The sequence below is a fragment of the Seriola aureovittata genome, chromosome 21, assembly GCF_021018895.1.
Source record: "Seriola aureovittata isolate HTS-2021-v1 ecotype China chromosome 21, ASM2101889v1, whole genome shotgun sequence".
Lineage (NCBI taxonomy): Eukaryota > Metazoa > Chordata > Actinopteri > Carangiformes > Carangidae > Seriola > Seriola aureovittata.
In genome coordinates, this window is record NC_079384.1 from 20,529,804 (window position 1) to 20,546,045 (window position 16,242).

Below are 16,242 nucleotides of genomic sequence, written 5' to 3' on the forward strand. Positions count from 1 at the left end.
CTTAGTCAGTGTAAATGTATCAAGATGTCTGAATTGCAGATGTCTGTTTAGCTGCGGTAACTTGTTTAAAGAGATGGACATTTAAACAGCTTTTCCTCAGGATATGATGTTGATGATGATGATGATGATGATGATGATGATGATGATAAAGATGATGATGATATCATCATTTACTACAGGAAGTTTCCTTCATTTTGTCCACCCCATGTGTCTGCCTTCCTCCCTTGACCCCCTTTTTTTCCCCTCCTCATCCTCCTCCTCTTCCTCACCCCCCACGTGGCGCTCGCCTCCGCAGCACCTTGATAACGCCAAGATTCAAGGGAGAAAGACAAAGAGAGAGAGAGAGAGCGAAGAGACGAGGAGAAAAAGTGGAAGAAAAAAAATCAATATTTCAAAAAAATTTCTTTTCATCTGCTCCGTCTCCCTCTGTCTCTCTCTCTCTCTCTCTCTCTCTCTATCTCTCTCTCTCACACAGAACGGGACGCTCCCCGTCTCCTTGTTCTTATCAAATTTGAAAAGCCTGGCTGAGAGAAATTCTGACTGATCCTGAAATGATTACACATTTCTGTCTCTCCCACCGGCTTCCCACCGGCTCCAGGGCTCTGGTGTTCCTCATAAATGCTTCCCTCATCTTTACTTCTTTTTTTTTCTCTCCCTCTCCTCTCTCTCTTTTTCTCTTTGCTGTTTTTTTTTTTTTTTTTGGCCATGGCATTCCAGTCCGTCTGGGTCAGCAGAAGAAGAAGAAGTCCAGCATATTATCAGAAACATTTTGCTATATCATTTACACATGTATATAATTCACAGAGTACTGTATGTTTTTTCCTTAAGTATATATAAAACAACGACATCTACCTAAAAAGTTTAAGAGTTCTTGAAGTTACATTCAGTAGCTGAACTGAAGGGAAACAGAACCAAATGAATGTCAACAGAATAAAACTTCCACACCAATAGAAACCTCATCATACATCGACAGTGCATTGAATCCTGCATGAAAGTTGAAAATCAAAGGCAAACTTATGTCCAAGAGTTGCAGATCACAAATAGATATATCTATAGTCATATATAAATGATTTTTCTTCTTACTGGTAATACAATAAATACAACATTAGTAAATGGCTACAATTGACTCTCCGACCATGCCTGACAGCATGTTATTAGTACAACGTTTAAATATAGAAGGATGTCACTAAAGTAGAGATCCATATAAATAGAAAGGTCTAAAGAGACTCTTAGTAAAACTTTGTTTGCTTGTGACCCTTTTTTCGACTTCAAATAGAGCTTTTACCCTCCCCCCCGTCTCGTCCCGCTATCCCTCCCTCCCTCCCTCCCTCCCTGCCACCTCGGCAGTGGGAGCCGAGGGCCGTGGTTCAAAGATGGATGGGAGAGTTTCCCTGCTGTTTCCCAAGCAGACGTCTCCCGTGTTTCTAAATTACACCCTCCCTCCAACTACCTGTTCCACCCGCCCCTCCCCTCCCCTCCCCTCCCCAACACGATGTACAAAAGCAGTTTACTACACAGCACAGCCACCTCAAACCACAACACGACAATGACATGTTTGGTAGCGATGTCAGGGGCCGCCAGGCCTCCGGCAGACATGACCTACTGACCTATTGCTGACCTCTCAGCTCTCTTTCATAACCATCCTCTCTCATCTCTATTTGCGCAGACGAATATAGGGATACTTATCTATTTATTTATATGCTTATTATTATTATTTTTTTGGAATCTACAAAATGCAGACTACTTGACAAAACTAGCCGGTAAAAGGAAAAACCACACTACTGCAGTTCATTAGTGGAAGACAGGCTTAAAAAGCTTTTTACTATCTGAAGACTACTGTTCCATATTCCCTTAACAATCATGTAGTGACATGTCTGCTGGACCAGCTACCTCCCACCCCTCACACACACACACACACACACAAACACCCACACACACACCCACACACACACACTAAATCCGCACCTACCCCATCACACCTGCCCCATCCTGCAGAGGATGGGGTGAGGGGGTAGTGGTGAGGTGGTGGGAGACAATCAGAAGACAGGGGGGAAGCTGGTATCTCCTCACCTCACCTCCCTCTTCTAAATTGCAAAGACACATAACATTTTCCCCAAGTTTTTCTTTTTTTTTTTTTTTTTTTTTAAACATACTTACTATATTACACACATATACTATATAACACGTATATATATGTACATTAGTGTTTGCTTTTTTCTTTTGGAAATCATAAACTTAAAAAAGTTTAGAAAAATAAAATGTTTTATGGTGACCTCTCTAATCGGTCTCCTCCACTCGGCAAGGCTTGTTTTTCAGGGGTCGTCAGCAGGCTCCCCTCCCCTCCCCTCCCCTCCCCTCCCCTCCCCTCCCCTCCCCTCCCCTCCCCTCCCCTCCAGACTGCAGGCTCAATGGTTCAGGCCCTGGCCTCAGAGCAGGCCCAGAAACATCCTCCGTCCATCCTGTGGATCCCTGTTATTCTTGATAGAAGGGCTCCTTTACAAATCTGCTCTTCTTGTTTTAGGTGATCTTTTTTTTTTCAGTGTCCTTCTGCGTCCGCGTTGTTCTTCTCTTTTTTTTTAGTTGTTGTCCATCTGAACACATCCTTCTAGTCTTTTCTTTTATTTACTAAAAAAAGAAAAGAACAAGCAAGTCAGTGTAAATGAGACGTTCATCCACATTTCACACAGTGTAAAGAAATGTAAAGTTTACAGTTTACCATATACATATACTAGTAACCATATACAGTGTTTAAAATAATGAAATCAAAACAGCTGCACCATCATCACCAGTCAGATTGAACAAATCAAGTCAACGCTGCCCTGGGACATGTCTACTTTTTCAATGGTTACATCTCAGTTACCTAACTATCTTTTCCTTTATTTTCAGTCCCTCCCACTGAAGACGTGAGGAGAGATGAAGGAAAGGATTGAAGGGGAGAGGAACTGAGGAAACATGTCTTCAGTGAAATGAGTGAAATGTCCTTCCCTCTCAGCTGTCATCTGAAAAAATCTGTTTCTGCTGATGACGGCACAGCTGGATCACAGCTGGATTACAGCTGTCAGCAACTCTTTGAAGGCTTTGAGATTGTGTTGTTTCCCATTAAGAAACTGTTTCCCAAACATCTGCATTATTCTGCATTTAGACTGCATGTAAATGACTGCAGCGCACATGAACCATTTCCACTGGCTGCAACATCGTTTTTCCAATGTATTAATGATCTGCTTCTGCATTTATTGACATTCTGTTTGTAAATGAATGATGTAATAATCCAGGTTATGATCAGAATGTCTCGTAGTGTGTAGAAATTATTTAGCAGCGATCATTTTTTAGGGGAAGTTGAAATTATGTAAATGTGGTCCAAATACACGACGACACACAGTACCTGAACAGAAATGATGATAGACACTAATAATGGGTATTTGTGAAAGACATCAGACGGTCCCTCTCAAACTGACACCAACAATCAAAGTCAATGAGATCACATTTTGTCCTCATTCTGATGTTTGATGTGAACATTAACCAAAGCTCCTGACCTGCATCTGCAGGGGTTTATGCACTGTACTTCTGCCACATGATTGGCTGATTGCATGAATGAGCAGGTGCACAGGTGTTCCTAATTAAGTGCTCGTTGAGTGTAATCAGTGGCTAGGTTTCCATTGCAGTTTTGCACGAGCGATTTTTTTTTGAAACGTTGACAAAACACAATAATGAATTATTAAGTCAGTGCTTCCATTGAGTGATGTTGTGTGAATAAAGCAGTTTGTTTCTTTCTTGCGTGACATCATTCCAATGTCTGAAAAACCACCTCATGCGAGCGTATCCATTTTTTTGTGACATTTGAGAGTTTTTTTTGAAATTCATTTCCATTGCTCGTTTTTTAGTTCACAATTTCAAATTGCACATTATGAGGAAGAAGAGGAAGCTTTAAAACCAAATAATCATATATTTTAAGACCAACTACAAATGGATGCAGCCAAGGACCGTCATGTGACTTTTATAAAAAGTAAAAAACTCAAAATTAAGACTTTGGCTGTCTTCATTTTAGACTCAGTCTCTTAAAGTTTGGTGTCTTGACCAAATTAAAAATACATTTTCTAAGGGTTTTTATCAATTCTGCACAACATGGTTTGGCAGTGGTTGGGCAGGTTGTGGAAGAAAATAAAAACACTAGTATCAGCAAAATATTGCAAAGATATTATAGTGCAAAATATTAAGTCCGAAATTCAATATAAATCTCAATTTCAGTCAGACCCTCAGTACAAGCGTGCTTCTGATTTTTCTACAATGAGGGAACAAACAGCAAACAGCAGCAGGAAGAGGGAAGAGGGGGAGAAAGAGCGAGGGAGCGAGGGAGGCTGGCTGTGTCCTGGGAGGCTCTCATCTCGACAGAACATCTTTTAATACTGGGAGATGAGTTGTTGAGGTGAAGGAAGGAGGTCCGTGTGTGTGTGTGTGCGTGTGTGTGCGTGTGTGTGTGTGTGCATGTGTGTGAGTGAGTGTGTTGAGAGGAAGTTGGATCTTCAGAGGCGAGAGCACAAAACTGACTTTAATTCCAGCATCACTTTGTAGTTGCTCGGTCCTGCCCCTCTGGAGACGGGACGTGTGCAGCTGCACTGCCGAATCGCCAGTCACAGGCAATAACGGCGTCCTCTTGTCTTAATGGGCCTGCTCTCCCTCTCAGATGCATTTTTATACCAGGCCCGCTGCAGAGATGGGGCCTCAGAGGGAAAAAGGAGGGAAGGCTACATGGAGGAAAGGAAGTAGAGAGCAGGGGCTGAGTGGAGGGGAAGGGCTGAGGTATGAACCTGGATACCTCAGATGATGCAGAGGAGAAAACCAGCCGACAGCTGAGGTGACACACAACTAAAGCTCCATATCTCTTGTGTTTTATCTGAAGTGTTGATCCATAAGAAGATATATTTGTGGTTTTAAGAACCAAAAACCGTCTCAGTGTAGTTTTACATCTCCTCTCTCAGGCTTCTCTCTGGAGCTCTAGTAACAACCTTGCAGGATTTGGTTTCTCTGAATGTTGTCTTGAAATCTGCTGTATTTCTTATTATAACACTCAGAAAAAGGCCAATCAGAAGAGAGGCTCAGAGCCTCCTCTCTTCTGATTGGCTGATTTCTGAGTGATGTAAAAACACTCACAGAAACAAAATCCTGCGAGGCTGGATGGTGGGTCGAAGTGGGCAGGCATTGGGGCATGGCTGAGCGTGGTGACATCACAAAGTTCCAGAAGTCCTGACGGCTGGTTTTAAGGCTCAGTTTGTGAATACAGGCTGTGTGCATTTCTCTGTGGACTGAGGCTTTGATACTTTCACAGTATTAATATAGAACCTAGAGCTGATCTATAATCAAACAACACATGGACATCTACATTAACACTATAAGGGACCTTTAATCACACTGGGCAATTATCTTACCAACTACCCCACCGCCACTCAACCCTCCCCTCCAACTGCACTAAAATCCCTACAGGCTCCCCCTCACTTCTCTATACCTGCCTGTGCGTGAGCTGAAGTGTGTGTGACATCTGAAACTAACTCATCTGCTCTAACTCCTCAAAGACAAAGAGCTTTAGAGGTGAGAGACGAGCTCATCAGTGATGTCTCAAAAGCCAGAGCCCGATCAGCTTGAGTCACCTCGTTTTGTGAGTGGGCGAAAAGAAGAGACAAGAGGGAACCTGACAGGTGTCTCTTTAAAGACGTATATTGAGATTTGAGGATAAACAGCTAAATATGATATATATATATATACATATATATATATATGTCATCTTAGTAAAGACAATGAAACAAAATAAATAAATGCAGCATTCATTGATACCGGGCAAACAGAAAGCTTCTTGTGTGCCCAGCACAAATATGCAGCCTGGAACATCTTCATCAGATACTGGCGTGAAAGTACATCACAAAAAATGAGAAAATCAAATACAGCATAAAACTTAACACAGAAAGATTTTCTTTAAAGATTTGGCAAATACGTATTAAATAGTCTGATACATCAGTTGATCATATACAAGAAAACAAGCAAATAAATCACAAACAGCACATGTTGAAACTAGAAGGACACAGCATTTTTCATATAAAACATTTATCTCTAAAAATCCCTCGACATGTAAACCCATATCTCTGAAACAAAAGGAGAGCACAAATTCTAAAAACTGTTACAAAGGAAAAAGAAAGAAAGAGTCTGTAGTGAAAGGACATGAAAAACACTTTGGAGATGTGGTTCTCACATCTACGCCTCAACTCTGTTTCTGCTTGGAACGTCGCTACGATGAGTCCTGCTATTGATTTATGAAAAATCTGTGGACTTTAAATTAGCTCCCCTGTTGCTCCTTTGATAGTAGAAACCCACTCTGTTCATAAATCTGCTGGTGACTCAGGCTCTGTCACCCACAATCCCACAATCCCACAGAGGAAAGTCTGCAGAGCTGTCTTCTACAACATACATTTATGTGTGTGTGTGTGTGTGTGTGTGTAAATATATATAAACTAGAACAAAATAGCATGTGTACAGAAATACTGACAAGAAAAAACTGATTTCGGTGGTGGCCCAATGGCAGCATCAGTCGTCCGTTCAAATGCATAAAAATCCCTTGCAAAACTACTATACTACTACTACTAAACTATTGAAATTATGACGGTTGATCATCACAACTAAAGGTGGAAGTAGCGTTTAGTCGTTATAGAGTCACCAAACTATACAAGCAGGAGGCCGAGGTCTGCTAAACCTCAACCAAGAGGTGCCATAATCAAAAGCTCCCGAACCCTAACGAAGTAGTTGATTTTAACCTAAAGCATGATCTTTCCTTACACTAACCCTAACCTAGAAACCTCAGCAAACAACCACAGTGAGAGATTAGAGGTTTTGGAAGGTGGTTATCTCCATCATTCTTGCTAACCAGCGAGCCCACGGCGACACATGAGAAGTGGTGGTGATGGTTTCGCATGATTTGTCATTTTTACCATCGTGTCTGGTATCTCTAAGGTTGGAGGACCTTATTTGTCATGGTTACAATAATGAACATGTAGTTAAGATTATGTTTAAAAGAAACAACTATTGTTTTAAAATGGGAAGCGTCCACCCACCCCTTCCTCCTCCCTACATGGACTCTGTTGCTCTAAAACAAAGTGGCCTGACTTCTTCCTTTGCTCCCGTGGTATTTACTGTGACCACTAGAGGGCTTTGTCTCTTGAACGTAATAACTTGTCACTTTGAGGCATTAGTAAGTGGGCTGCTGCTCTGTGGAAGCTGATGATGCTCCGTGATGATTTCTGTCCAGTTAAAGAGGAAAATATGGAAGTAGTTTGAGTTAATGTGTAAATATATGTAATCTGTGAAGGGCTTTGACTTATTGGGGGGATGGAGGAAAAAGAGAAGCTTGTTGTACTCTAGTGACATTCACCACTCAGTGTACGTCATCCCTAAGCACAGGCTCTGTGTGTTAGTGATGTCGTAAGAAACAGACCGACAGTCCTTTAAACTTGTGCTCTCCATTTTCCAAACCGATCCAAGCTCAAACAGACAAACTAAACGTGTTTATGTGATGGGGAAAAAAAAATGAGTTGCCTGAGAACCGGGAGATGTAGAGGTTATTAAGGGAACGTTGCATTCGACAGTAGTCGTGCTATGGTTTAACAAAACACACCTCACACAATAATGTGACCACACACACACACACACACAAAAAGACACTGAGTTCGATCTAAACAAAAACAGAGTTAAAGCCTTTTCTTGTTATATAAAATGATGCTGTTGTCTAACCCCTAACCACTAATATATATAACTATACAAAAGGAAGAACATATTATTTTTTTCTCTTTTGATATATATTTTCTTCTGTAGTATAAGAACCTACTGTCAATATCACTCTAAACAATAGACTAATAAATACTACGCTATTACACCCTTTTCTATGATACACAGATACAGGCAAATGACTCTCACAGCCTTAAGACGAACATATCATTTAAAAACTGTAAAGTGCATGGAAGAGTGACAGAGAAAAGAAGACACAAATACCAGATTTTTATTTACACTGACTGTTATGAAAAGCAGTTGATATCCCATCACCACTGAAAGCACACTGCGCTCTATGTGAGCATGTTCTGTGTCAGAGTGCGTATCTGTACAAGCTTTTAATGTCATATGAAGAATGGTTCACATTTTGTGTAGTATAGTGAGTTTTGCCAACAATGTTTCAGTGTGTTTTTGAAACAGTGGTTGTACACTAGGCCTTTAAAGGAGAAGGTTAGCGTGATCATTGTTCTTTTTAGACTGACCCGCATACGGCCCATAGCAAAGCTGAAGTGTTGGGCCCCTGTTAAAGTGATAGTTGGGGTTATTTGGCGTGAGGTTGTGTGAGGTACTTATCTACAGTCAGTGTGTTACCTGCAGTAGATTCAGATCAGCTGCCAGTTTAGAGACGCAGCAGGAGCTCCGGTGCAGCAGCTGAGTGATGAGCTGCTGTGGACGGGGTCATCCACAAAAACATGTTTTAGCCACTTAAAAAAATACCCACACATAAAACTAATATCATTTTAAGTGTATTTTGAATATTCTCTGTGCTTTATCTTTAGTTAACAGTAGTTAAATAGTTGAAAACCTGTATTTCCAAAAGAAAGGGGTGTTTGAGGGCAAGATCAAGGGGTGAAAATACTTTTTTTTTTTTTGTAGATGGCCCCCGTCCACAGCAGCTCATCACTCTGCTTCTTTACCGGAGCTCCTGCTGCTTCTCTAAACTGGGAGCACACCGATCTGAATCTACTGCAGGTAACACACTGACTGTAGATAAGTACCTCACACAACCCCCACGCCAAATAACCCCAACTATCACTTTGACTCCCAATTCAACTTCCCCCATTCATCCCATACAAACACAAAGCTGAAATAATAAAGGTCTAACAACCTAAACACGGTCAAGATACTTCTGACTTCTCAGGATAAAGCAGCACCTTATCATGCTGTTTTTATTGCTATAGTAATGCAGTTTCTAAATCAGTCCAAAACACTTTCTGACTTCCCTAAACTGTCATTTGATTCTTACTGAAATTGTGAATCTCTAACTGAAAAATTGAAAGTTTCATTTAAAAAAAAAAAGAGGCTCAGTAACTTCTTAAAACAGCTGGCCGGTTGTAGTTTTTAGCCAATGTTAACCCACACAGGAGGAAATGGCGCAAATGGTGGTGGAAGTGTTTTCTTGCGGACTATTTTCAGTGGCGGATTAATCCACATTTGGTGCTCCAGTGCGTATTTCGGGAAGGCAGGACTGTGTATGTGGGGTTTGATTAAAATAAACCACTGTGTGTGTGTGTTCATGGTGATGAAGGAACACGTCAACGCTGCGGCTCACTGATGAGTTTTTAATAGTTTTTGGACAACAATGGAGCTCCGTGGCTCCGGGAAAGAAGATATATCAGGCCTGTTAGTGGGATCTGTTCATTGTTGGTTTTGCTCTTCTACTGGGATCTGTAACAATGAATGAAAACATGAAAATACAATGTAGTGTGGAGTGACTAAATACTGAGGGGAAAGTAGGAGTGGGGAGGTTGTGTGAGGTCATTTTGTTTGTGTAAAGAAAAAAAAAAAGATGTGTGGTTAGATGGGGAGTGGGAAATTTGTCCAACACATATTTACTGTAACTATGGCCTCATCCTCAGAGGAAACAGCAACAGAGCAAGAGAAAAGACACAACAGTGACAGCAACAGACCAACTAGTGTGAATGTGTGTGTGTATGTGTGTGTGTGTGTGTCTTTTCAGTCTGGTATATCTTCAAATGAGATCAGTGCTTATTGACTGAACTCTCTTATCTCTAATCTGTAGGGTAAATTGCCTCGGTTGCTGCTCCTTTTCACACTCCCCTTTCTTCCTGTGATACTGACTCCTCTCTTTACGATCCCATCAGACGCAGCAGGCACAGATGCTATTTACTGGTGGGAGAGTCTGTGTGTGTACGTCTGACTGGGAGAGCGGGAGTGAGATTGGTGGATAACTGAGTGCTTGGGTGTGTATTAGGGAGTGTTGGCTGTGTTGCTTGTTGCATGTCGAGGCTAGGCCATTAGTTTGTTGATGTATCAGGCGGGTATCATCCCTTAAGTTGGAGATTCACTCCCAAGTTTTGTTACAGTGTCCAATAACACACCCAGATCCCCTGCAGCTGAGTTTTAACTACAGCAACTGATCTGAGCATCATGCATGTCGTATGTCCTCCTTCTACTTGATGTCCAATAGGATGGAGAGTAAAGCGACACTTGGGTTTCATCTATGGATCTACGCCTGTTTCCATTTCAGCCAATCTAAACCGAACAAAATGAGAAATGATCCTGCAGGATGAATTTAGAAGCCTGATAGCTTACACAAAAAGGCTGGACTCAGGTCACTGCTAGACATTAGCTGTATTAAAGGTGCACTATGCATTCCTGCATGACGTTACTTCTGTTGACGTTCCAAGTAAATACCAAACAAAACAGAGCATGTTTGCGTCGGACTGGAAGCCCTTCTGCCGGCCGAGTTCTCGCTACCTTTGAATCGATCCCCCAATATAAATGCGGGTCTTCGTTCGTTCCTTTGGTTGTGTTCGTGCCTCGGCCATTTCCCAAAATATATCGTTGAGTCGTTAAACCTAGTTCACGGCGCCGTCCAGCTATCTACTCTCAGATACTCACGCTACTCTATCAACTCTGCTCACTGCCCCCCCCCCATATGTGCACACGCACTAACCCCCATCCCCTCCCCCAACTATCTTGTTGGTGATTGGCTGGAACGTGGTTTGTTATGTTTTGGGACGCAGCCTGTGCCTCTAGTGTTTGTTTGCCGTTTGTGACGCCTGTGTTGTCTCCAGAGATCGCACTTTTTCACAGTGTATTCAGGGGGCAGGCGGCTAGCGGATCAAGGGGAGATGAACTATGATTTGAGACAAAAATAAAATTGTGCTGAAACCATGCGGGAATGCATAGTGCACCTTTAATTCAGGGGGCGCATCTGCCCAAGGACGTGATCTATGAATGTATGATTTTCGTAGCTTTAGTAGACTATGACGGTCTGGTCTACAAAGGATTTTCCGTTGGCATCAACAGTGCTTACCAATGTGTCACGAAGCACTGGTCCTGTCACCTAGCATGCCAACAGCTAAAAGACGGAGCCAGAAATGTATTGATTTGTTAATTTAAATAATTTATTAGAGGAGTTGGGGATGCCTCACCGCCAGCGTATAAAATATCTCAGATTGAGAGAGGACCGTGGTCAGGTAAAACAAATGGGTGCACTTTTAGCCAACAACAATGCTAACATTAGCCAGTTAACATTTGTTATTTGTGAGTTTTGCTATTGCTACATAGCTAACATGAGCATTAACAGCTGTTTACTGGTCAGTGTAGAAGAAACTCTGAGTGAGTTCAGCATTTAACGACATTCATTCACTTGCCAACAGCTGTCTCCAGAGGTGAAATGCAATCCTCTTGTTTTGCTTCTATTACTCACTTATTTTCTTCCACTGATGTTAGCATGCTAACCAGCTAGCCCTAGCCTTGCTGGCCCATCTTGACACTCTGTGATACAGAGTCACTGTAGCATCCAGTCTGCCCTGAAGAAGTAGCGCTGTGTAGTATAACGTCTTGTATTGAAAACACAACAATGGATGAAGCTCTCGACTAGTCTGGTAAGTAAACAGCTGTTAATGTTGGCTATGTAGCAATAGCAAAAACTTACAAATAGCTCCTTTAATGTATAGCTAATGTCATTTCACTTTGACAATATGATTTTATATTTAAAAGTACAAGCACAAATTCAAGGTATTTGCATTTTACGTGAGTATTTCCATTCAATATAACTTATACTTAAACTCCACTACTGACAGCTTTAATAACAAGCTACTTTTCAGATTACTATTTTTCATACTCTTCCTGTCCAGTGAAAACCATGTATCTAAAAATGTGTTGATTTTGAATGTTTGTGAAAAACTCAGGGAATAAGTGTTGAGAAAATTCTCCTACTTCTTAAGCTAATTAACAATTTAAAACCCCCTTAGATCAGATGGAAAATTCACTGTCACAGAGCTGAGAACAGGCTGTTTACCAAGAGCCGACTCTTCATGAGCATATGCTGATCAACATATGATGATCTTATAGAATATGATGCTTTGCTGTAGATTAAACCACCAAACAAGATATAAAGTAGATAAAACGAGCTCAACCTTAAACACTGAAAAAACATTGACAGGGACCATTTTACTGAGTACTTTTCATACTTTGCTGATAATTTATACATAGTTTTATTTGAGCAAGATTTAGAATTAAGCCTTTTAGAGTGTTTTCACAGTATGATATCAGTAAAGGATCTGAATGCACTACTGAAAATACCCCATATCTCACTTTATATGAAAAAATTGTTTTGTTATTAATCAGCTAAAAAAAGGCTATGTAGGTAGATAAATAAATCCCTGAACTGCAGAATAAACCTAGTGTTCCTGTGCTGGATGGCCTGATTTTCGGGTTGCCATGATTGAGACCCTGGTGTTTCTCTTGCTGGTAAGTGGGACATCATACAGGGTGGTCTCCAGAGTGTTTGGAATACCTTTTTTCATTGTCCACCTCCCAAAGACCCTGGAGGAGACCTGGTGGTATCTCCACACACACACTGGAGACCACCCAAGATGACAGAATATAGCAGGGTCTTTATTGTGGCTGCCCATCCAGGTCCAGCTGAGCAAAAGTACACATTAACACCAACTTATGATATAGATTTTTAATTCATGACTATTTAAGGACTTGCAGACATTAAAGTTTTGTTGTTTTACATAGTTGTAAAGATCGCTGCAAATGAAATAAACAATGTATTTAACACATACTTTATTTTAATTAATTCAATTTTTTCTTCTCAACTTATCTTTCGTGTAGAGAGATGACCCTCTCCTGCCTCTCTCTGTGACCTCATGTCTTCTTTTTATCACCCGAGGAGGCTCATTCCCTCTCTCTCTTTCTTTCCTCTGCTGCTGGCTGGCTTTCCTCCTCCTCCTCCTCCTGGTCATCCACTGCTGCACTTGGCCCTGGTGTGTCCTCAGGGATGTAGGTAATTAGGATGGGGGGGGGGGGGAGGGGTGGAATGCCTCTGTCCCAACACCTCATCCACGAGGACAAACCATGGCCAAGTTGCAGCAGTGGGTTTCCCCCTCACTCCCTCTCCTGACCCTGAACACTTGCCATCCTGAGGCAGAGAAAATCAATTATAGCATGTAGTCCACAACAACAGCAGCGAAACAAACTTCTAACTTCAAACAAGTGTGTTTATTAACTTGCATGATTAAAACAAATGTAATTTCAGTTTAAAATCACATGTACATACACCATCCCTGAAAGCACTAGAAATAACACAACAAAGAAAAAGGATATTACAAATGGCCTATTGTTGCTTCACCTCCAAGCTACAGTGGCTGAATATTTAGCTCCGGTGAACAGGTCATCATTCTGTCTGCTCCGTGCTTCCTAAAACAAAATGAAATGTCAGAGTAAGTTTTGCTTCACACCGACAAACAAAAGCAGCTTAAGTAGCAAATTAACCAAGATCTTATCAATACCAACGTCTGTACTGGACTTTGAAAGTGATGTTAAACTGTCTGGGTCCACATCCTGTCTAAATCTGTTCACCTTGGTCCATTTATATGCATCACATGAAGTATACATTATCTATAAAATTGCCATTCTGGTAAGATAGAAGTCGGCCTTTGAATCTCTTAAATTTGAAAGTGAATGCTTTAAAGACTTTCAAACACTGTGACATAGATTGGATGTGAGCAGCTGAGCTACAGTAAGCGCAGTGGCTCCAAGTAGCTAGCTAGCATCACGTAACTTAACACGTCCCTTAGCCGTATTATTCAAATGAAAATTTGAGGTTTTAATTATCCTTGGTTTTTAACATTTGTAGCTTTAAATATTTAATTGAATTGAAAAATAGTACTTACATTTAAAAGTGTAGTCTTGGGATACATTTGGTTGCGAAGGATCCACCCTCTGAATCTTTCATGGCCTGGGAAAAGAAGGACGCCATTTCCAAGCCGCATTTGATGGAGCTTTCAAAATGGGACAGCATAGTAACGCCGCTGTGATGCAATCAGGTGTCAAATGCAGCCTTCGAAGGATGTGGCCCCTTAATTTGGACACAGCTGGTATTTTGTATCTTATCTCAAAACATCTGCATCCAGCATCCAAATCCCATCTATGGGACAGATATGTGATTCACTACTGACTGGTCAGGTCTCTTATTAGCAGGACGTCAGACTGACGACAGTGAAATGAAATGAAATTCATTAGATTTGAGTAAAAAGGAGAGTGAATATTTGATTGACATTCATCCGGTGGACACAAACACTAACATGTTAGCCCTAACAATGTAAGCCTGTGATAAGTGGTGGCTGTATCCTTCAGGATGTTTTGATATTGTTCTGCCCCCTAGTGGCCAAAATGTAATTAATGCAGCTTTAACAAAACAGTATTAAAAGAAAAAAAATAAAAGAAAGGTAAATTCAAGATGACACCCTCACATCTGTTCACTAATAAGTCAAAAATAATTGTCAGTATTCCTACATATACATATACAGCAAAAGTGGGATTATTGCTTTGTGTGTGCAGGATGTGAGGGCATGAAACAGTGAGAAGCCCTGTGTGGAAATCATGTAGTGTTCTCCTTTAAAGCCATTCAGCAGTAATGGGATACCTCATGCCTCTGGCACTATGCCAGCGATCAATGGGCTCTAACACACTGCTGCCCATTTTGCAATGGCTGCCATAGCTCTTGCTCCACACCCTGCTATACATCACTTCCTCCTGCATTCAGATTCAGTAATATATCACGCTCTTCCTCTCACTTTCTGAGTTTCTTAATGCATCACTTCCTGGGAGCCATTTTTTTTTTTTTTTTTTTTTTTTACAGTTTCACCTCCTTTGGGCTCAACAGCTCTGAGTCCCATTAAGACAGTCTGAAACTCAGCTCCAGTTATTGGCTCACTTACAATGGAGCCAGTTCTGTCAGGGGGTGGAATGGCTGTATCATTTACTTAATAAATCCAATCCGAAATTTGTTGCCCAATCTGGAATTGCTGAACATTAGTGCTCTTAATGTATATGGGGGAAATGACTAATTGAAACAATAAAGGTAGGGAAATTAGATGGAATTAAAACTAGCGCAAAAGGCCACTCCAAAGGAGCTGAGTTGCAGAGCAATAAAAGAGAGAAAGAGTGAGAAGAAGAAGACTAAAAGTTCTCTTCATCAACTCTTTCCCCACTTCGTCTTTTTTCCACCACAGACATTTCATTGCAAATACATTCGAGTCAAAACAGAGTAACAAAAATGTTCTTTTCCAAAATAAGTACATGACATTAATAAATGACAATGTGTACACTCTGTAGAAAGGGAAGCAACTTGAGAACGATTCTTGCATTTCAGGGTCACATTTGCCATCTGGAAGCATTTTGTTTTTAGTTTTCCATAAAGAGGGTAATGATGGTTATTTAGTGATTTCTTTTGTTGTTGTTTTGTTTTTTTTGTTTTTTTTTGTCTGTTTTGCGGGGAAGGAAAGGGGACGTGTCTCTCTCTTTTCTAGTAGGGAGTGAAGCGACTGCACCCTCCTCTGTAAAGGCTAGCCTGCAACATCAAAGATGAAAAAGCTCCAATCAGTATTCAGTGTAGAACCTTTGTTTGTAATAAGAATATTAAAATGAACTTCTCTCTTTCCTCCAAAGAAACTTTCCTCCCTTTTTCCTCTTGGCTTTTGTTTAATTGAGAGGGATTTTGTGCACAAGGCAGTTAGGACATTAGTGAAGGGAAATAATGTGACTGTGTGTTTTTGATTGCTGTATGTACATGAGCATAGATGTATAAGTTTCATAGGTTTTCTTTGTGATACTCACTAAACAAAGCAGTGAATAAATTCCCTGACACTCGCTGACACATGTAAAAATCTCAATTAGCACAAAAAGGGGCAGGACAATAGGACGAGCAAAAGACAACCATCATGGCTTTTTTTGGCATATGATGAGACACCTCAAGCATTAATATTCAAATCATACATTTCTTAAAGCTTCAATATCTCTGAAATAGAATGATTCATGATCATTCAATGATTCAAAACTGCCAGCAAGAGTCACATTTTAAGCTAAATTTGCTTTTTTCTTGTGGGGAAAAAACACTGACGGAGGATAAGATGATGGTTGCTTTGAAGTATTGGCAGCATTGGTGTCTGATAA

At 40.9% G+C, this 16,242-nt stretch overlaps 1 protein-coding gene across 9 annotated transcripts in view; it reads right to left on the minus strand.

Moving 5' to 3' along the window:
- Window positions 1-2,376: 2,376 nt before the first annotated feature.
- rbfox3a (RNA binding fox-1 homolog 3a) overlaps window positions 2,377-16,242 on the minus strand; it is a 594,924-nt gene continuing 581,058 nt past the window's right edge. For 8 of the 9 annotated variants that reach the window (XM_056365232.1, XM_056365229.1, XM_056365231.1 and 5 more), the window contains one exon: window positions 10,760-15,640. In XM_056365232.1, the coding sequence (XP_056221207.1) occupies window positions 15,596-15,640 (45 nt within the window). In that variant the 3' untranslated portion in view covers window positions 10,760-15,595. Of the gene's footprint in view, window positions 2,626-10,759; window positions 15,641-16,242 lie in introns of those variants that run through there. The other variant, XM_056365235.1, reaches the window with a different exon arrangement.